This window comes from Neomonachus schauinslandi, chromosome 2 (assembly GCF_002201575.2).
Source record: "Neomonachus schauinslandi chromosome 2, ASM220157v2, whole genome shotgun sequence".
In the NCBI taxonomy this organism is placed as follows: domain Eukaryota; kingdom Metazoa; phylum Chordata; class Mammalia; order Carnivora; family Phocidae; genus Neomonachus; species Neomonachus schauinslandi.
The window spans coordinates 111,065,856-111,088,765 of record NC_058404.1 but is presented as its reverse complement, the minus strand read 5'-3'; the positions used below and the strand labels follow the sequence as shown (position 1 = coordinate 111,088,765).

Genomic DNA, 22,910 nt, shown 5'->3' with positions numbered 1-22,910 from the left:
AAAAAAAAAAAAAAAAAAAAAAAAAAAAAAAAAAAAAAAAAAAAAGAGTATTACACATCCACATTCTTTGCCATGTGACTTTGCAGTACTTCTCACCAGAGAAGTAGGGGGAGTATATTTCCCTGTCCCACTAAATATTAGGCTTGGCCATATGACTTTTTGCAGCAAATGGAATATTAGCAGACACGACATGAACAAAAGCTTTAAATGTATTTGTGTGATCTAGGCTTCCTTCTTGCACTTCTGCCATCTGTCAGAAGACCATCATGCCATAGGCAAATGTTCTCAGAGTGAGAGATCTGAACCATAGCCTCAAGCTGGGCCATGCCAACTGATCTTTAGAGTCATAAGTTTGTTGTCTTAAAGTATTGAGATGTTTGTTAAGCAGCAATATTTCTGAAAATAGCTACATAATATGGGGATCCAAGTATGTTGATTTTTCCAAATCTCTTGCAGAAAGTAACCAATGTCCACATAGTCCAAGAAGACAACAACCCTCTTTTCTTCCCTTCCTCTTTCTTTTCCTCAAGCTCTCCTTTCACTGGAGGAAGCTACTGATTGACTTCTTTCTCATCAGCTACCAGCTAAAGGAAGCCGCCCCGGATCAGAAGCTGATAAAGGGGATACTGCTACTTGTTACAGCTTGGGATCCTGTGTGTCCAGTCTTGGCTTCCAATACTTAGAAGCAAGTGTCTGAGCCTCCTAGATTCTCAGATATAGACAGACCCTGAAAGGCTTGGCTTTCTAGGGAGGCATTAAAGACAAACTTCACTTGGGTATTTTGTCCAGGGTCAGACCTTCTTTTCCTTCCCCATTGCACCTAAAAAAAAACCAAGTTTCATTTTAACTTTCCAGGAGGAAGTCTATTCCCACCTCTTCTCTTTCCTCTTTAAGCTTATAAAAAGATCTACAAATACGGAAAAGGAGAGAGGATAACTCAGTCATGGTAAGTTGGATCTGTTCACAAATTTGAAGAATGTTTTATAAGATAAAAATATGCACTGGATAGACATACACACACTTTATTTGAATCTAAGCTATCACAGTCATTTGTTTTATTTAAAGGAAATATTCTCCATCAACAGGAATAAAAGAATTTTGAGTAGTATATATAAATTAAGAAACAAACTTACCTGCTTCAGCAGGGTTTTATTGGTCCCCAGTTTATGCTGTTCAATACTTTTTCTGACATAGACCCTTTCCAGAGGAGTCAAGTCTTCTTTCATTAGTGCATGTAGTTCTTTCAGTTGTTCATTTTCATTTTCTGAGGCATGCAAACTAAAAAAGAATTACTTAAAAGAATATCCCTTTTTATCCCATTTTCACATTATAAAAAAGTAAAATACAGATTTTCTAAGTTAACCAAAAAAAATAAAGCTTTTCCACTCTTCTTCAAAAACCAAATTTAAAATTATATAAAATTATTATACTTTTTTTTTAAAAGATTTTATTTATTTATTTGACAGAGAGCGAGAGAAGGAACAAAAGCAGTGGGAGTGGGAGAGGGAGAAGCAGGCCTCCCGCTGAGCAGGGAGCCCAACGCGGCGCTCGATCCCAGGACCCTGGGATCATGACCTCAGCAGAAGGCAGACGCTTAACGACTGAGCCACCCAGGCGTCCCAAAATTATTATACTTCTTTGAGCACTCTGACTTTTGGAATTCAGTGTTCTTACCTATAAGGTAAAATTGGCTTGGCAATCTTCCTGACACTCCCAACTCTGATGAACTTTTCAAATCCAAGACTGAGAAGCCTTTAAAGAAAACAAGGTAAAATAGATTCTGATTATTTAGAAGAATTTATAAAGCAAAGTTTACCTAATATTTATGTTATTAAAATTAATTTTATGTAACAGTGTACTTTATAGTTATAGAATTCAATCTGATATGCCTAAACTCAATAAATGCAATGTAGCTAAGACTTTTTTATATAATGCATTTTATAGAGAATTTTAAAATTATATTGAAGGTTCATTAAATGTTTATAAAATAGTGATGTTAGTATTTATCACAAATAAAACTGTCTCTAATGACATAATAATATGGAAAACAATAGCTACCATATACGTAGCATCAGGATTTATTAGGAATGCATACCTTATTTTTACATACACTATCTCACTTAATACTCATTTCAGCTCTGCAGGGTAGTATCTAATTTTAGAGATGAGGACTCCAAAAGTGAGGAATTTTGCTGAGGCCACAGAGCTAATAAGTAGAGTCAGCCATGATTCAACCGAAGCAAGTCTGTCTACCTTCAAAGGCTATGATCATTCTTCTACATACATCACCCCCAATTAGGGCTTTGTGAATAAGCAACTCTCATCTACCTTTCCCTCTCATGTATCTTACAGCTCTCGTTCTAGGCTAGAAACAGAGTAGACAGCTCAATGAATATCCAGTCCTCTACAACATCTGTCACCTCAAATGGGAATTTAAAGAGTTACAACACTAAATAAACTATAGCTTTCCACACATAGTCTTCCTAAATAATTTTGAAGCAGTTTGTTTAATGTCAATGCATGGATAGATTTCAACTTCTGCGTATTTCATAGTCCTCATCTTGGAGACAGTCAGCTACTTTTCAGTCTCAAAACACAGATTACATGTTTTCAATGCAATTTTATGTCAATTTTTTTATAATAGAGGGTGCAGTATCCTCATCATACCACTAAAATAGGGTAAAAAGTATGTTTTGGGGCACCTGGGTGGCTCAGTCAGTTAAGCGTCCTCTTGCTTTGGGCTTAGGTCATGATCTCAAGGTCATGAGATGAGCCCCACCGCAGGCTTCACACTTAGCGTGAAGTCTGCTTGTCCCTCTCCCTCTGCTCCTCCCCATGCCTCGAGTGCTCTCTTTCTAAAATAAATAAAATCTTGGGCGCCTGGGTGGCTCAGTTGGTTAAGCGACTGCCTTCGGCTCAGGTCATGATCCTGGAGTCCCTGGATCGAGTCCCGCATCCGGCTCCCTGCTCGGCGGGGAGTCTGCTTCTCCCTCTGACCCTCCCCCCTCTCATGTACTCCCTCTCTCTCATTCTCTCTCTCTCAAATAAAAATAAATAAAATCTTTAAAAAAAAAAAAGTACATTTCATTTCTTCTCAAGAAACTCTTTGTCCCATCCTGTCCATTACAGTCAGAGCACATTGTTGAAAGGCACTGCTAAATGTTATTTTAATGTGAAGAAGTGTGTGAGTCTAGCCTATATGAAGTTGAGGTGTATATCCTAATTATAGATCCATACTTCTCAGGTCCTTATCAGAGGCTTAAACATTGAAGAATTTCTCCTAAATGTTTTAGTATTCAGTACTTATCTTCCTTCTTCATTCTACTTTTGTGATTTTTCTAACTTTTCTAACAGCCTACAGTTAAAATTTTCATCTCAAGCTGAGCAATCTAAACCTTTTCCTGTTTAGCCCCCCAAGTAACTCCTCATTGTCTTGAATCAAAAAATATATTCAGTCTCTGTTTTAGATATTTAAGTCCTAATAAGGACTTAAAAAATATTTATATCTTGGGGTGCCTGGCTGGCTTAGTCAATAAGCATGCAACTCTTGATCTCGGGGTTGTGAGTTCAAGCCCCCATTGGGCACAGAGCTTACTTAAAAAAAAAAGTTTAGGGGTGCTTGGGTGGCTCAGTCAGTTAAGCACTGACTGTTGATTTCGACTCAAGTCATGATCTCAGGGTAATGGGATTGAGCCCTGCATCTGGCTCCTCATTCCTCGCTCACTGTGCAGCCTGCTTAAGACTTTTTCTCTCCCTCTGCCCCTCCCTTCCCCCCCCAACACACGCACACGTGGTGTGCATGCTCTCTCTCACTCTCTCAAACAAATAAATCTTAAAAAAAAAAAGTTTATATCTTTTATTCTAGGCCTAAGACTTTTTCATAAGGAAAGAATCAGAAATGGAGACACATTTATATTTAAGGATTTTTATCACAATATTATTTATAATGGCAAAAATCTGAAAAATGTTTACTGATCAAAATTGCTTAATTAGGAGTGCCTGGCTGGCTTAGTCAGAGAAATGTGGGACTACTGATCTCGGGGTCCTGAGTTCAAGCCCCATATTGGGTGTAGAGATTACTTAACTAATAAAACTTTAAAAAAACAGCTTAATTAAAGTATAAGCAGGGGAGGGGGGAAAGATGACGGAGGAGTAGGGGACCCTATTTCAACTGGTCCCGGAATTGAGCTGGATATCTACCAGACCACTCTGAGCACCCACGAAACCAGCCTGAGATGTAAGAAGATCTGGATCTCTACAAACAGAATATCGCAGGCGGTTGGTTTCGAGGTACGAAGTGGGGAGCCGTGATTCTGCGGGCAGATATTGGAGGATAAACGGCAGCAGGAGGGTGCCTGGCCATGGGGATCCTACACCGCCGGTGAGTGACAGCCTCGTGCGCTGCTGACGGGCACAGACTCACAGACCGGTAGCGCCGGGAAAGGACTTTAGGGCAGCCCCTGGGGTGGAAACCCGGAGCGACGGAGTCGCGTGCACATGAATTGCAGCCGCCAAGACAGAAACCCGGTGCGCTGGGGTCACGCCTGCAAACTGCAGCCACCTGGATGGAAACCCGGAGCGGCGGGGTCGTGCCTGCGAACTGCAGCCCCTGGGACAGAAACCCGGAGTGGCGGAATTGCGCGGGCACGAACTGGGAGCGGCTGGCGGTTTTAGAAGCACAAAGGGCAGAGACGTGCCCTGACCTGGAGGCAGGACTGGGAGTGCTGCGGAGGGGCACACAACCCAGGACGCTGCAGTTTATAGCAGCACGGACACAAACGGAGACAGTGTGGCCTGGAAGGCTCACTGAAGAACAGACTGCGGTCTCTCTGCTCTGAGGCAGAGGGCTGGAAATGGTCTCTTCTGCTCTGACTCGCGGAAGAGATGTGGAAAGCCGCCAGGGAAAGGCGCCAGAGAACAAAAGCCCCAAAACCTGATTCCCGCTGAGCCCATCCCCCGCCACAGGGGCGCAGGGCAACTCTGCCCAAACAGGGTTGCCTGAGTAACAGCGCGGCAGGCCCCTCCCGCAGAAGACAGGCTGGGAAAACAAGAGGCCAGCAACCCTAAGGTCCCAAGAAAACAGGTGCATCTTGCTTGGGTTCTGGTCAATAATTTGGACTCTATACATTCCTTCAAACACCCATCAACAGAATTACTAGGAGGAGGAGCCCCCAAAACAGAAAAGACTCAGAGATTATGACTTATGCTGCAGATTTACAAATGGATGCAGATATAACCAAGATGTCAGAGATGGAATTCAGGCTAGCAATTGTGAAGACAATGGCTAGAATGAAGAAATCAATTCATGGCAACATAGAGTCTCTACGGGCAGAAATAAAAGGTGAATTGGCAGAACTTAAAAATGCTATCAATGAGATCCAATCCAATCTAGATAATCTAACAGCTAGGGTAACTGAGACAGAAGAGAGAATAAGCGACCTGGAAGACAATATAATAGATAAAAAGGGAAAAGAGGAGGCCAGGGAAAAACAACTCAGAATCCATGAAAATAGAATCAGAGAAATAAGTGACACCATGAAGCGTTCCAATGTCAGAATAATTGGAATCTCGGAGGGAGTGGAGAGAGAGAGAGGACTAGAAGATGTATTTGAGCAAATTGTAGCTGATAAGTTCCCTAATCTGGGGAATGAAACAAACATTAGAGTCCTAGAGGCAGAGAGGACCCCTCCTAAGATCAAGGAAAACAGGCCAACACCCCGGCATGTAATAGTAAAACTTGCAAATCTTAGAACCAAGGAAACCATCTTAAGGGCAGTTAGGGGGAAGAGATTCCTTACGTACAGAGGGAGGAACATCAGAATAACGTCAGACCTATCCACAGAGACCTGGCAAGCCAGAAAGGCCTGGCAAGACATATTCAGGGTACTAAATGAGAAGAACATGCAGCCAAGAATACTTTATCCGGCAAGGCTTTCATTTAGAATGGATGGAGAGATGCAGAGTTCCCATGACCAGCAGAAGCTGAAAGAATATGTGACCACTAAGTCGGCCCTGCAAGAAATATTAAGGGGGGTTCTATAAAAGGAGAAAGACCCCAAGAGTGATATACAACAGAAATTTACAGGGACAATCTATAAAAACAATGTCTTCACAGGCAACATGATGACAATTAATTCATATCTTTCAATAATCACTCTCAACGTGAATGGCCTAAATACTCCCATAAAACGGCACAGGGTTGCAGACTGGATAAAAAGACAGGACCCATCCATACGCTGTCTACAAGAGACTCATTTGGAACCTAAAGATACAACCAGACTGAAAGTGAAGGGATGGAGATCCATCTTCCATGCCAGTGGACCTCAAAAGAAAGCTGGGGTAGCAATTCTTATATCAGACAAATTAGATTTTAAACTAAAGTCTGTAATTAGAGACACAGAAGGACACTATATCATTCTTAAAGGGTCTATCCAATAAGAAGATCTAACAATTGTAAATATCTATGCCCCCAACATGGGAGCAGCCATCTATATAAGCCAACTGTTAATCAAAATAAAGAGTCATATTGATAACAATACGTTAATTGTAGGAGACCTCAATACTCCACTCTCAGCAATGGGCAGATCATCTAAGCAGAAAATCAACAAGGAAACAAGAGCTTTGAATGATACATTGGACCAGATGGACCTCATAGATATTTACAGAACATTCCACCCTAAAACAACAGAATACTCATTCTTCTCGAGTGTGCATGGAACTTTCTCCAGAATAGACCACATACTAGGTCACAAATCAGGTCTCAACCGATACCAAAAGATTGAGATTATTCCCTGCATATTCTCAGACCACAATGCTCTAAAACTGGAACTCAATCACAAGAAAAAATTGGCAGAAATTCAAACACCTGGAAGCTAAAGACCACTCTGCTCGAGAATGTTTGGGTCAACCAAGAAATCAAAGAAGAACTTAAACAATTCATGGAAATCGATGAGAACGAAAACACATCAGTCCAAAACCTATGGGATACTGCAAAGGCGGTCTTAAGGGGGAAATACATAGCCATCCAAGCCTCACTCAAAAAAATAGAAAAATCCCGAATTCACCAACTAACTCTACACCTTAAAGAACTAGAGAAAAAGCAACAAACAACGCCTAAGCCACGCATTAGAAGAGAAATAATTAAAATTAGAGCAGAAATCAATGAATTAGAAACCAGAAACACAGTAGATCAGATCAATGAAACTAGAAGTTGGTTCTTTGAAAGAATTAATAAGATCGATAAACCACTGGCCAGACTTATCCAAAAGAAAAGAGAAAGGACCCAAATTAATAAAATTATGAATGAAAGGGGAGAGATCACGACTAACACCAAGGAAATAGAAACAATTATTAGAAATTATTATCAACAACTATATGCCAATAAACTGAGCAATCTGGATGAAATGGAGGCCTTCCTGGAAACCTATAAGCTGCCAAGACTGAAACAGGAAGAAATTGACAACCTGAATAGGCCAATAACCAGTAGCGAGATTGAAGCAGTGATCAAAAACCTACCAAAAAACAAGAGTCCAGGGCCTGATGGACTCCCTGGGGAATTCTACCAAACATTCAAAGAAGAAATAATACCTATTCTACTGAAGCTGTTTCAAAAATAGAAACAGAAGGAAAACTTCCAAACTCATTCTATGAGGCCAGCATTACCTTAATCCCCAAATCAGGCAAAGACCCCATCAAAAAGGAGAATTTCAGACTGATATCCCTGATGAATATGGATTCCAAAATCCTCAACAAAATCCTAGCTAACAGGATCCAACAATACATTAAAAGGATCATCCACCACGACCAAGTGGGATTTATCCCTGGGATGCAAGGGTGGTTCAACATTCGCAAATCAATCAATGTGATAGAACACATTAATAAGAGGAGGGAGAAGAACCATATGATCCTCTCAATTGATGCAGAAAAAGCATTTGACAAAATACAACATCCTTTCCTGATTAAAACTCTTCAGAGTATAGGGATAGAGGGAACATTCCTCAAGCTCATAAAAGCCATCTATGAAAAACCCACAGCGAATATCATCCTCAATGGGGAAAAGCTGAGAGCCTTTCCCTTAAGATCAGGAACACGTCAAGGGTGCCCACTCTCACCACTGTTGTTCAACATAGTACTAGAAGTCCTAGCAACAGCAATCAGACAACAAAAAGAAATAAAGGGTATTCAAATTGGCAAAGAAGAAGTCAAACTCTCTCTTTTCGCAGACGACAGGATACTTTATGTGGAAAACCCAAAAGACTCCACCCCCAAATTACTAGAACTCATCCAGCAATTCAGTAATGTGGCAAGATACAAAATCAATGCACAGAAATCAGTTGCTTTCTTATACACTAACAACGCAACTGTAGAAAGAGAAATTAGAGAAACGACTCCATTTACAATAGCACCAAAACCCATAAGATACCTCGGAATAAACCTAACCAAAGAGGTAAAGGATCTATACTCTAGGAACTACAAAACACTCATGAAAGAAATTGAAGAAGACACAAAAAGATGGAAAAATATTCCATGCTCATGAATCGGAGGAATAAACATTGTTAAAATGTCTATGCTACCCAGAGCAATCTATACCTTCAATGCCATCCCGATCAAAATTCCAATGACATTTTTCAAAGTGCTGGAACAAACAATCCTAAAATTTGTATGGAATCAGAAAAGACCCCGAATCGCCAAGGAAATGTTGAAAAAGAAAAACAAAGCAGGGGGCATCACGTTGCCCGATTTCAAGCTACATTACAAAGCTGTGATCACCCAGACAGCATGGTACTGGCACAGAAACAGACATATAGACCAATGGAACAGAATAGAGAACCCAGATATGGACCCTCAACTCTATGGTCAAATAATCTTTGACAAAGCAGGAAAAAACATGCAATGGAAAAAAGACAGTCTCTTCAATAAATGGTGCTGGGAAAATTGGACAGCCACATGCAGAAGAATGAAACTCGACCATTCTCTAACACCATTCACAAATATAAACTCAAAGTGGATAAAAGACCTCAATGTGAGACAGGAATACATCAAAATCCTAGAGGAGAACATAGGCAGCAACCTCTTTGACATCGCGCACAGCAACTTCTTTCAAGATACATCTCCAAAAGCTAGTGAAACAAAAGCAAAAATGAACTTTTGGGACTTCATCAAGATCAAAAGCTTCTGCACAGCAAAGGAAACAGTCAACAAAACAAAGAGGCAACCCACAGAATGGAAGAAGATATTTGCAAATGACACTACAGATAAAGGGCTGGTATCCAAGATCTATAAAGAACTTCTCAAACTCAACACCCAAAAAACAAATAATCAATTCAAAAAGTGGGCAAAAGATATGAAAAGACACTTCTCTGAAGAAGACATACAAATGGCTAACAGACACACGAAAAAATGTTCATCATCATTAGCCAACAGGGAAATCCAAATCAAAACCACACTGAGATACCACCTTACACCAGTTAGAATGGCCAAAATGGACAGGGAAAGAAACAACAAATGTTGGAGAGGTTGTGGAGAAAGGGGAACCCTCTTACACTGTTGGTGGGCATGCAAGTTGGTACAGCCACTTTGGAAAACAGTGTGGAGGTTCCTCAAAAATTTAAAAATAGAGCTACCCTATGACCCAGCAATTGCACTACTGGGTATTTACCCCAAAGACACAGATGTAGTGAAAAGGGCCATATGCACACCAATGTTCATAGCAGCAATGTCCGCAATAGCCAAACTGCGGAAAGAGCCAAGATGCCCTTCAACAGATGAATGGATAAAGAAGATGTGGTCCATATATACCATGGAATATTACTCAGCCATCAGAAAAGATGAATACCCAACTTTTACATCAACATGGATGGGACTGGAGGAGATTATGCTAAGTGAAATAAGTCAAGCAGAGAAAGTCAATTATCATATGGTTTCACTTATTTGTGGAACATAAGGAATAACATGGAGGACATTAGGAGAAGGAAGGGAAAAATGGGCGGGGGGAATCGGAGGGAGAGATGAACCATGAGAGACTATGGACTCTGAGAAACAAACAGAGTTTTAGAGGGGAGGGGGGATTGGTTAGCCCGGTGATGGGTATTAAGGAGGGCACGTACTGCATGGAGCACAGGGTGTTATATGAAAACAATGGATTGTGGATCACTACAACAAAAACTAATGATGTATTGTATGGTGACTAACATAACATAATAAAATTAAAAAAAAAAGTATAAGCAGATCCTTGCATATGACAGAGCTAAGAAAAATTATATTTTCTAAGAGGATTTGATACCATAATCTTTTTTTTTTAAGATTTTATTTATTGGGGCGCCTGCGTGGCTCAGTCGTTGAGTGTCTGCCTTCGGCTCGGGTCATGATCCCAGGGTCCTGGGATCGAGCCCCGCATCAGGCTCCCTGCTCCGCGGGAAGCCTGCTTCTCCCTCTCCCACTCCCCCTGCTTGTGTTCCCTCTCTCGCTGTGTCTGTCAAATAAATAAATAAAATCTTAAAAAAAAAAAAGATTTTATTTATTTATTTTAGAGAGAGATAAGAGTGTGAGAGCAGAGGAGGGGCAGAGGGAGAGGGAGAAAGAATCTGAAGCAGACTCCACACTGAGCGCAGGGCCCCATGCAGGGCTGGATCCCACAACCCTGAGATCATGACCTGAGCTGAAACCAAGAGTCAGACATTCAACCAACTGCACCACCCAGGCACTCTAATACTTAATCTTTATGTGAAAAAAACAGGACACAAAATAAATAATACATTATGTTGAATGCTAAGTTTGGAAAATAAATGAGTATGTGTGTATGCATAAAAAATCTGTAAAGAAATATATTATCTGTATAGTCTGCATATTTTCCACCTTAAGCATTCATTTATGTAATTATAAAAGCTAATTTTTAAAAAGCCTACACATTTTGAAATAATGAGTTATTTCTCCTAATCAAACTTTTGTCATTTATGTCAAAATTCAGATCATTAAACATTGAGATATTGGTAAAATATATACTATTTTCTTTGCATTAAAAAAAATTTTTTTTAAGACTGTATTTATTTTATTTTAGAGAGAGAGAGAAAGAGAGAGGGCATGCGAGTGTGGAGAGGGGTAGAGGGAGAGGGAAAGGAACAAGCAGACTCCACAATGAGGGTGGAGCCCAAAGAGGGCTTGATCTCATGACCCTAAGATCATGACCTGAGCCGAATCTAAGAGTCAGATATTTAACTGCTTAATTGACTGAGCCACACAGGTGCCCCTTTCTTTGCATTTTTAATAAAATTTTACACAATCACAAAAATTTTATACCTGCAGGACAGATTGTGATTATCTTCCTTATATCCCTCTTATTAAAATCAAAAACTTAATTTGACTAAACTGATCAGCTATTTTACTATTATATACTCATACAGACAGGTATATAAGAGAATAACCTATAAGTTGGTTCTGCGATTTTAGCCTACTTCCAAGGTTCTTGAGTCAGAGACAAAGGACTTTTATTCATGGCACAGGAAACAGCATAAGCATCCACAAATATGCACTGGTTTCCCTTGGCCCCCAAGTCCAGTGGAAAGATACAGAAGGTCCAGATGGATGCCTGCACATGCAATGTGCTGAGCTGCAGAAAAGAACACTGAACTTGAAGAGCCACTATTCTTATAACAATCAGCAAGCAAACCTGCTCTTTGTCCTGGAGGGAGATACTACCTTGTCAGTCAAGGTTGCTTGCTGCAAACATAACACTGAGAAATGTCTTGGGTAACAGTGGTCAGGGCCTTGCATCCTTAGTATCCCAGTAGGGATGCTCAGGGTCCCAGAGCAGATCGCCTCCCTCAACAATATACATTTTAGTCCTACATGACTGAACTTAATTTTTAGTGAGTATCTTATCTTTGTGCCAAAATGGTCAGGTTTGGTATTTGATTTTATCCTACTTACAACCTAATAAACTTAGTTTATTACTGTTTCATTGATGCTGGCTCTTGAGTCAGAGACTAAGGCCTGGAATTTTTGACATACCCAGCAAAAATGTGCATGGACACTCAGGGCCCATGACGGATTGCCTCTCTCAACAATAACCCAAAATATTAACTACTTAGGAGTGCCTGGCTGGCTCAGTCGGAGGAGCATGTGACTCTTGGTCTTGGGGTCCTGAGTTCAAGCCCCACATTGGGGGTAGAGACTAAATAAATAAAACTTTTTAAAAAATTAGAAATAAAATAAAATAATAAAATATTAGCTACTTAAATACACTAGTCATACCTACCCAAGAAGTACTCTGTCCACAGCTACATTAGTGGAAGAAGAAATGAGAAGTTTCCATGGTCTTGCATTTCCAACTGTAGGAACTTCACTCTTTTCAAATAGCTGTACAAAAAACAAAATCACCACTGCCAGCAAATAACTCTTTCCTGATCCAAAAACACCTAATTATTTTGAAGGAAGGGGAAAAAATAAAGGCAGTGTCATAAATAAATTTCTGAAAGCACAAGAAACATTTCATCCACCTGCCTTCCTCTCTCCTCTGTTTAAATTAATTTATTCAAAAAACATTCACTGAATGGCCACTATGTGCTAAGCACAGGGGATAAGGAGATAACCAAAGATCTCCACATTTAATGAGACCCTAGTCTAGTTGGGAAAACAGATAAAGGAACAATGATAAAATGATATGGTAAGTAACACTGTTATGGTATTAATTAAAAAAAGAACATTCCTTTCTGCTTTGGTGGAGATGGGAATGTTTCCTAAAAATAAGAAGTAGCAGAACGAAGTCTTTCAGCATAAGATATCCAGACGACTTAAAGAAAGGGTCATTCTAGGCAAAGGCATGACAAAGTATGTAGATGTTACCTATTTCTACACAGCCTATAGCAAATAGGCAAGAGACAAGGCTGACAAGATAGGCAAGAGGATAAATCATAAGAGTTCTGCATGGTATGGCTAAAAAGTTTAAATTTTGTCTTGTAGGCCAGGGACAGTCCCTAAAGGATTTTAAGCAACAGAACTGACTTAGGCAGATTGTATTTTGTAAAAACTACTTGAGTGAAAATATTAAGAAAGGTAAAACTACAGGTAGATCAATTAGAAAGTGGTGTGACAGTAATTGTTACAATATTGTTACAATACTCTAATACATGCTAACTTTCCTGAGTGCCTCCCATGTGACAGGCACTGTTCTAAGACCTTTACCAACCAGTTAACTCATTTAATCTTCCAATCCTAAGAGACAGATGCTATTATCAACTCCACGTTACAAGGCAGGACATTAAAAAGATAAGTAACCTGCCCAAGATCATATAGCTAATAAATAAAAGAGCCAGGATATAAACCCAGGATTCTAGCTTGAGAGCCCACCCTCTCACCAGTAGGCTATATGAAGGTATGGTGAAGGCTGGGATTGAGGGGATGCTAGTGATCTGGAGAGAAGAAAACCGATATGAAAGAAAGGCAGACACTAGAAGGGAAACATCTCAGTGACTGATCTGATGAGGGAAGATAAAAAGACAGTAGGAGGAGGATTAAGAGAGTCACTTCATCTAAGGAGAAAGAGTAATCAAGGATGACTCCCAGACATCTAGCTTGGTCAACAGGGTGGATGTGATGTAAATCCTCAAAGTAGCACAAAACAGCTCTGGAGTGGAGGTCTGTGAGAGGAAATGAGCTAAAGGGGTGACAGAATCCAAATAGAATAATTAGCTCTAAGAGGGGAAAGTAAAGCTCCCTTCCTGGGACAGAACCAAACGGGGTTAAAAAATAGATTCAAACTTAGGTAAATTGGAGAAGGATGGCAGGATATTGAGAGGAGTTTCTGTTATAAGCTCCATTTCCTGTTTTAGAGGCAAGATCAGTTTCAGAGAGTGGGGCAGGGGCCAGGAGGGGTTATGAGAATGAAGGTTTGGAATAGCTGCTGGGGGAGGATGAAAGAGTAAACTAACTAGGAATTAATAAAAGGCTTTGCTGCTCAGAGTTGAAGTTCACTCTGATAGTGCAACACATGGATACCTAGATCACATCTGGATGCTGTGAATAATGAGTGCATGATGCTACTCATTCATCAGATACGCTGCCTATTCTCCCTTTCAGGGTGGTCAGTTCTGCTCTCATCTAATAGTTCACCAAAGTAGGTTCAGATTCAAAATAATCTATGCAGAGTTTTTCTGGAATCTTGTCTGACTAGGAAATTACAAGCAGGCTAAGTTACAAAAGCTTATGTAACAGGATATTTACTAGAACTATTATCTTTCTTACTTCTTACCATGTATGATCGTGATAGGGAGGGTATGGATTTGCAGTTCCTTCACTTCTTCAACATTTCCATGGGATGCCATCATTTGAGCTATCTGAATTAAAGCTGTAGCTTGATCCTTATTTAACTTGTGTGCCTGAATTAATTCACTAGCTAACCGCAACGTTGCTTCTAGGCTGAGAAGTTCAAATTTTGTGTTGATATTTGAGAAGGCTGGTGGGATAAATCTTCTCTTATTGACTCTCTTGTTGCTAACTATAGTTGATGAAGACCTAGTACAAAGGCAGAAAAAAAAAAAAATCAAAGAAAAATGGGCGGTTTTTGAAATAGGTAAATAAACCTATTCATAGCTTAACCTTCACTTCATACGCATCCCAGAGAACATTTTTTAAAAGGCATAAATGCATATATGCCCCAATCTGAAGGAGGGGGAAAGAGAAGAGAACTAACGTTTGTTGACCATCAACTATGTGCAAGTACTATGCTGAGCATTTTACATACTATTTGATGTAATCTTAAAAACAACATTAGGAAGTAATTACCCCAAATAAAGATACAGAAATATTAAATTTTTTCCCCAAAAGCACACAGATAATAAGTGGTGCACTGACTTAAAGCCCATGTTCCACTATATAAGGCTGACAGATAATTAATATAACCTCTATTTCAGGTAATACTGCAATAAATAAATTGGCTTTATTTCTCTTTCCATAAAGAAATTCTATATAGAATGAATTCATTTCAAAGATTAAATAACAAAGATAGATAATAATATAATGGAATCAGAAGGATTTTAATTTTTTACCTAGAACTTCCATAAAATTCCAAATTAGAAACTATACTTTTTCTACCATTTTAGTGAATTTAATAGAATATCACTTCCAGTATTTTAAAAAGGGGTATGGTACTTGAAAAATTAAAAGTTATAGGTTATGTCAAGAATAAAGTTAGCATCAATATACATTACTGAATTCAACCTGTAAAAGGATTCTTTTAGATATTAAATCATTTGAGGCATAAAAATACAAATGAATAAAAAAATTAACACTCAAAAAAGTCCTTAAAATATTATTCCTTGACAAATGGAAAAAATTTGCAGTAACATCCTTTTATTTTTAACTAGTGACAAACAGTAATCTCACGGTCTCTGAAAGATAATAAGAATATTGTTGGCAAAAATTTATGTACTGTACTTTGATTTCATTTTCAAATTCACATTTAGTCACATTTTGGAATACCAATGACCCAAGGGTAAAATAATGACTTACATTGTTAACAAGTACTGTGTTAGAGGTAGAGTAGCTGGATTAAAGTTGTCCTGAATGTTTTTCAAAGTGGTCAGCTCTGTGCTAGCATTACAAACCAACAATGCATGGACCACTACTGTAGAGAGAATGCAGAAAATGAACATTTAATATAAAAAAATGGATCATAAAAAAACTATTAAAAATGTTCAGTTGGGTGTCTCAGTTGGTTAAACATCTGACTTGATTTCAGCTCCAGTTGTGATCTCAGGGTTATGGGATCGAGCCCTGTGTTGGGCTCTGTGCTGGGCATGGAGCTTGCTTAGGATTCTCTCTCCCTCTGCCTTCCGCCCCTCCCCAAATGTTCATATAACTCAGAGCTTGGCTACTGAATTAATCACATGACATAAAATAAACTCTTAAGTATATATGGAGGTCCTTTTATCCATTAAACTACAATACTACCCGCTTATTCATACTTCTCATAATGGGTATCCATAAATTGCATAACTTAAATAAAATTTAGACTTCTATACGTCAGCTAATGAGCGAGAACAACTGTTCTGAGTTAGTGCACGGTGACACTAGTTGACAGTTCCAACTAATAAGCATACCATCTTGTGCTGTACAGTAGTTATTTGTGTAATTTCTGAACATTTTATTTGTTCAACTATTTTATAGGAAAATATGGAAAGCATAAAGTTAGAATGCTGATATGGGGGCAAGAACTGCAACAAATATGAAAATATGCATATGAAAGTGACATATTAAGTAACAAATGTTTAGGTAATTAGGCTTTTACTGGACTCAAGCTAGTTGACTAGCTTTTTCAGTTCTTGAAGAAAAAAATCAAAAGTTAAAAATGTATATGAAATACTTGAAATGGGGACGCCTGTGTGGCTCAGTCGATTAAGCATCTGCCCTCAGCATAGGTCATGATCCCAGAGTCCTGGGATCGAGCCCCGCACCGGGCTCCTTGCTTAGCAGGGAGCCTGCTTCTCCCTCTGCCTGCTTCTCCCTCTGCTTGTGCTTGCTCTCTCTCATAAATAAATAAAGAAAATCTTAAAAAATGAAAATTAAAAAAAAAAAACTTGAAGTGAATCATTAAATGTTGTGTCTCTAATTATAGACCAAATTCAACTATCAGGAATTATTCCAGAGATCAAGAGGTATAAAGAAATCTATAGATTCTTAGAACTGGATAGGGATTCAGGCTACTAAAACTTCCTTTATTAAAAAATAATAAGGATGGGGGTGCCTGGGTGGCCCAGTCATTAAGCGTCTGCCTTCAGCTCAGGTCATGATGCCAGGGTCCTGGGATCAAGCCCCGCATTGGGCTCCCTGCTCCGCGGGAAGCCTGCTTCTCCCTCCCCCACTTCCCCTGCTTGTGTTCCCTCTCTCGCGGCCTCTGTCAAATAAATAAATAAAATCTTTAAAAAAATAAAAAAAATAATAATAAGGATGGTAGCCTACTATCTTATTAAAACTTTCTCAAAATAAAAATCATACCTTCCTGTTCCATTGCTGGCAAAATCCCTGTAAAATCTACAAGACCTTCTCAATGTAAAAAGAAATGATGTGTTTACTAAATGTACCCTATTAGAATAATAAACCAAAAGAATTAAAAAAAACAAGAGAATCAGAACTTAATGTAAGAAATGATTTAAGAAAATTCTTATTTATACTTTTAATGTTTATATTTTTAAAAATCAGTTATATAAAAATCAACTTTAGGGGAGCTTGGGTGACACAGCCGGTTAAGTGTCCACCTCTTGGTTTCGGCTGAGGGTTGTGGTCTTGGGGTCGTGAGATCGAGCCCCGCACTGGGCTCCATGCTCAGTGTGGAGTCTGCTTGAAATTCTCTCTCCCTCTTCCTATGCCCCCCTCACCTCTCTTTATCTCTCTCTCAAATAATAAATGGATGCATTTTTTTTTTTTTAAGATTCTATTTATTTATTTGACAGAGAGAGAGACAGCGAGAGAGGGAACACAAGCAGGGGGAAAGGAAGAGGGAGAAGCAGGCCTCCCGCCAAGCAGGAAGCCCGACGTGGGGCTCGATCCCAGGACCCTGGGATCATGACCTGAGCCGAAGGCAGTCGCTTAACCGACTGAGCCACCCAGGTGCCCCAATAAATAGATGGATCTTAAAAAACAAATCAACTTTAACAAATACTTAAGTGAGGGTTCAAGATTTTATTATATTGTTAGCCCTCTGAGACTTGAACTGCAGAAATATTTATATATTCAACTTTTACACATATTTTCAGGAAATAGAGATGGATGCTTTTTTTTTTGTGAGAGAGAGTGGGTGTGAGCCAGGGAGGGGGGCAGAGGGGAGGAACAAAGGGAGAGGGAGAGAGAGAATGTTAAGCAGGCTCCAAGCCCAGTGCAGAGCCCCACCCTCACAACCCTAAGAACATGGCCTGAGCTGAAATCAGGAGTCAGACACAGCCGACTGAACCACTCAGGCGCCCCGAGGTGGTTCGCTTTTTGTTGGCCTTAATCAAATAATCCCACACAAAGTTAGCATCCTTGCTCACAATGCATCTTATGTCTATCGTTCTTCTTTTAATATAAATTAATATGGGCATGATAACACTTACCGTTAGTGGGCCAGTTAGAGGGGAAATAACCTTTCAAAGGTAGTAGCTCCACCTCATTGATAGATGATGGTCCAAAGAAAGCACTACATGCAATAAAAGTATCCAATTCAAAGTCCAGGGTTTTTGAAACCACCCAAAGATCATCTGAAAAGACAAACATTTTTTTTTAAAGATTTTATTTATTTATTCATAAGAGACAGAGAGAGAGAGAGAGGCAGAGGGAGAAGCAGGGAGCCCGATGCAGAACTCGAACCCAGGACCTGGAATCATGACCTGAGCCGAAGGCAGAAGCTTAACCATCTGAGCCACCCAGGCACCCAAGACAAACATTTTTTAAAGAACTCAGAACTATGCTCAATTCAAAACTAGTTTGGATTTCTTACATGCCTAGTCATATGTTATTTCTCAAAAACCAAAATTAGTTATTATCTACCAGATTCCACCCAAACTAAGATCTGAATGAGTAACATTTTCATGTTTTAATGCAATTACTTTTATGTTTTTAAAGTTATTTTATGATTATATTAAAAAATAATGTAAATAAAGCAACATAACATCTAACTCATCTTTCTAATAAAACAACTTTATAGCTATATCAGACTTTCCCAAGGTAGAACATTATGCTCTGCCATATAATGGTTTTCATGCGCAAATAAAGTTGGCAATCTGTGGATAGAATACAAGTTCTCTTTTTTTTTTTTTTTAGATTTTATTTATTTGACAGAGAGAGACACAGCGAGAGAGGGAACACAAGCAGGGGGAGCAGGAGAGGGAGAAGCAGGCCTCCCACAGAGCAGGGAGCCTGATGCGGGGCTCGATCCCAGGACCCTGGGATCATGACCTGAGCCGAAGGCAGACGCTTAACAACTGAGCCACCCAGGCGCCCCGAATACAAGTTCTCTTAACAGACTTCTACTTAACTGATGCTCTAGATTAATTAATGTTCTTCTTTCTGTATAACATGCCATCTCCACAGCATATTGAGTACTCATAGCTAGTAGGCTATTTTCCACAATACCTGTACACTGTTTCTACCACCAGTTGAGTTAATACAAAGAGTCAATTGTATTTGTTCTAAAACTTATTTATACCAGTTGGATTAGTTATAATATTATAACTTAATCAGATATTATTTGAACCATTATGAGTATGAAGAAAAATAATTGTTGCTTTAAGAAAATTAAATAATTTAGAAAGACTTAAGATTTGCTTTAAAAATTTTAGCCACAAAACACAAAAAAACTGCCTTTGACTCAAGTATAGATGAGATATATGTAAAAGATTAGAAGAGATTGAAAAAATTTAAATCACTCTACACTTAGATTGGTTCACAAGTTCTTGCTCCATGTTTAAGAATTCAGAGTGGTAAATCTTTTTTTTTTTTAAAGATTTTATTTATTTGACAGAGAGAGAGAGAGTTAGCGAGAGCAGTAACACAAGCAGGGGGAGTGGGAGAGGGAGAAGCAGGCTTCCCGCTGAGCAGGGAGCCCGATGCAGGGCTCGATCCCAGGACCCTGGGATCATGACCCGAGCCAAAGGCAGACGCTTAACAACCGAGCCACCCAGGTGCCCCAGAATGGTAAATCTTTATGGGTGGTGTATTTGTGGGTATGGTATATACAAGATAAAAAAGATCACCAATCAAAAAACCCATAGTCTAAGCAAAAGCCTTAATTCTTCATCAAAAGATCATTAAATAAAAATATATTCAAATATTTTAAGTTTAAATGTTCATATGCATTATTTATTATAATCCTTAACTTAAATGAACTTTGAAAATTAACTGACAAATCACCAGTCTCAACTGCATCAGAAAAGATCATTTACTGGCTACATTCCCATCTTGGAAAGTCCAATGCATCAGCATATTTAAGGTTCTGAAAAATCTTAGATTAAGGTTATTTGCTTAACACAGCATTTTCCAAATTTATTTAGACACAGAATCTATTTTTTTTACATTGACTTTTATCAATACCCCCATAGAACTATTGTTTTAGAAAATGTTTATACTTTAGAAAAAGCTGATTTATATTATAGTATATTTTATATTTCATTTTTTAAAATATTTGCCGGGCGCCTGGGGGCTCAGGCAGTTAAGGATCTGACTCTGGATTTCAGCTCAGGCCATGATCTCAGGGTCGTGAGATCGAGCCCCACCTGGGGCTCTGTGCTGAGCTTGGAGCCTGCTTAAGACTCTCACTCTCCCTCTGCCCCTCCCCTGTTCTCTCTCTGTCTCTCTCTCTCAAAAAGAAAAAAAAAAATGCCAACTGAGGTAACATATAAACAATTTATTCCTTATTTGCTAATATTTATTTAATCCAACCATCACCACAATTTTTAAAAAGATCTCCAATTCAATATAGTTGACAGAAAAAAATTGTCCACCTTTCCTTTCTCTCTATATCCCACTGATATGGCAGGAAAAATTTAAAATACAAATCTAATACAATGTTAGAAAACAGCCAGTGGGAAAGGGAAAGGCATGCCTACCTTAGAGCAGTGAGATTCTTACAGAAGCCACAAAGAGAATAGTAAAGGATGATGATAAAAATCTTTACAAATCTAGGAAACTCCTAATCCTTTATAGATGATAGAAAGGAATTCTGGGATTGGGGGAGAGAGAAAGAGTTTTCCCAGCAGATTCCCAGGATAACCCCAACTTCACCACCAAGGGGACAAAGAGGAATTGTGAGTGTTGAAGGTCAGCTGGGACATTAATTAATGGATGATGGAATAATCCTATCACTCTTGGAACAGCTGACTCCAGGATTTGTTTTGAGGCTAATTTAGTCTTTGGCTAAAACAAAGACTGCCAGGAGGACTTTAAGATAGAGAAACAGGGCAGCAAACCACATAACTACTGCCACCAGAGTTAGACAAATAGATCAGAATCTATTGGCAGGTCATGTATCTATGGGAATATTTTTTTTTTTAATAAAACACAATAAGCCTGGTGCACCTTGGCTGGCTTGGTGGAGCATGTGACTCAGGGTTGTATGTTTGAACCCCACGTTGGGTGCTGAGATGACTTAAAAAAATAAAATCTTAAAAAAACAATAACAACACTATGGACTCTGAGAAACAAACTGAGGGTTCTAGAGGGGAGGGGGGTGGGGGGATGGGTTAACCTGGTGGTGGGTAGTAAAGAGGGCACGTATTGAATGGAGCACAGGGTGTTATACCCAAACAATGAATCAGGGAACACTACATCAAAAACTAATGATGTAATGTATGGTGGTTAACATAACATAATAAAAAAAATAAAGTAAAAAAAAAAAAACAGTAACAACAAAAAACCCCACACAGTAACACATATTATATTCTGGGTCAACAGACATTTTAAATGTCAGACAGGTGCTATTATTATCACCATTTTATTGATGAAGGAAGACTGAGGCCCAAAGAAGTTAAATAAATTATCCATAGATACAAGGCCAGTAAATGGCAGATCTGGGACTAAACCCAACTCCCTGACCTCATTGGAGCTAACCAGATTGGGGTCCACCTTCACCCATTTGCATTGCCAGAAACAGCAGCTGATACCACCAGGGGAAAATTCGTTTACAGGCCAAAATAATGAGACATTTAAGAAGAACAAAGACTTCAAAGGAAAACATACTGGATTACAGAGTCCTACAGAAAAGGAAATACCAGAACAGATGGACAAATAATTTAAATTTAGCCTGAAAAGAGATTATTTTATGAGATAAGAGATGATAGTAGCAATGCAAAATAAGACCAAGAAAATAAGGAAAAAGATATGAACAAAAATATTAGGTTGAAAAATATTGTAGTTGAAATAAAGTTATAACTGATGGGATAAATAGCAGAATGGATACATCTGAGGAATAACTAAGCAATTTAGAAGACCATACTGAGGATGTTTCCCAGAAAGAAGAAGGGACAAAAGCCCAGACAATATAAAAGAAATGTTGAGAGTCAAAGATGCTAATATTGGAATAATAAAAGTCCTAGAGAGAGAAATAAAAATAAAATGAAGATTACTTGAAATAGTGGAAATCAATTTCCCAGAATTTAAAAAATAGAAAAGATAAAAGACTTTAGTATTTTTTTTTAAGACTTTTATTTATTTATTTGAGAGAGAGAGATAGTGAGAGAGAGCACAAGCAAGGGGAAGAGGGAGAAGCAGGCTCCCCACTGAGCAGGGAGCCCCACGTAGGGCTCGATCCGAGGACCCTGGGACCACGACTTGAGCCGAAGGCAGACACTTATTAACCGACTGAGCCACCCAGGTGCCCTGACTTCAGTATTTAAAAAAAAAACAAACAAAAAAACAAAACACCCTATGGAGATATAAATGACATACAAAAAGCTATATATATTTAATGCTTATACTGGATGAGTTTGGAGATAGAGGACTTTAGACTTAAAAGGCCAACAGTGTGCCCAAGAGGAGAGAAAGGAAAAACTCTTATTTAGATACATTATAGGGAAATATAAGACTAAAAAGTCAGAGAAAAATTAAAATTCTAAAGCTTCCAACCAGAAAGAACAAATAACATGTAAAGGAGTAAGAATCATAATGCCACCAGATTTTTCAACAGCAAGCAAATAACCAAGTATATTAATATTTACTTAAAACATATAAAATTGCTGCTTCTGTAGGCCCAAAGTATTAAATGAAAAGAACTTAAAACCTAGAATTCTAAATGTAGCAGAACTATCATTCAAATATGAATGTACAATAAAAATATTCTCAAGTATTCAAGGCTTAGGAGGTTTACCATTCAAAGACCTACATTCAAAATAGTTTTTGATGAAATATATTAATGAGAAAAATCCAGAAGATGCTAAAAGGGAAACATG

The 22,910-nt window shown here is 38.7% G+C and overlaps 1 protein-coding gene across 1 annotated transcript in view; it reads right to left on the bottom strand.

Moving 5' to 3' along the window:
* ZGRF1 (zinc finger GRF-type containing 1) overlaps nucleotides 1-22,910 on the bottom strand; it is a 96,491-nt gene that overhangs the window by 15,446 nt on the left and 58,135 nt on the right. The window contains 6 exon segments of the mRNA XM_021684528.1: nucleotides 1,134-1,278; nucleotides 1,675-1,752; nucleotides 12,254-12,413; nucleotides 14,246-14,508; nucleotides 15,505-15,619; nucleotides 18,084-18,227. Of these exon segments, the coding sequence (XP_021540203.1) occupies nucleotides 1,134-1,278; nucleotides 1,675-1,752; nucleotides 12,254-12,413; nucleotides 14,246-14,508; nucleotides 15,505-15,619; nucleotides 18,084-18,227 (905 nt within the window).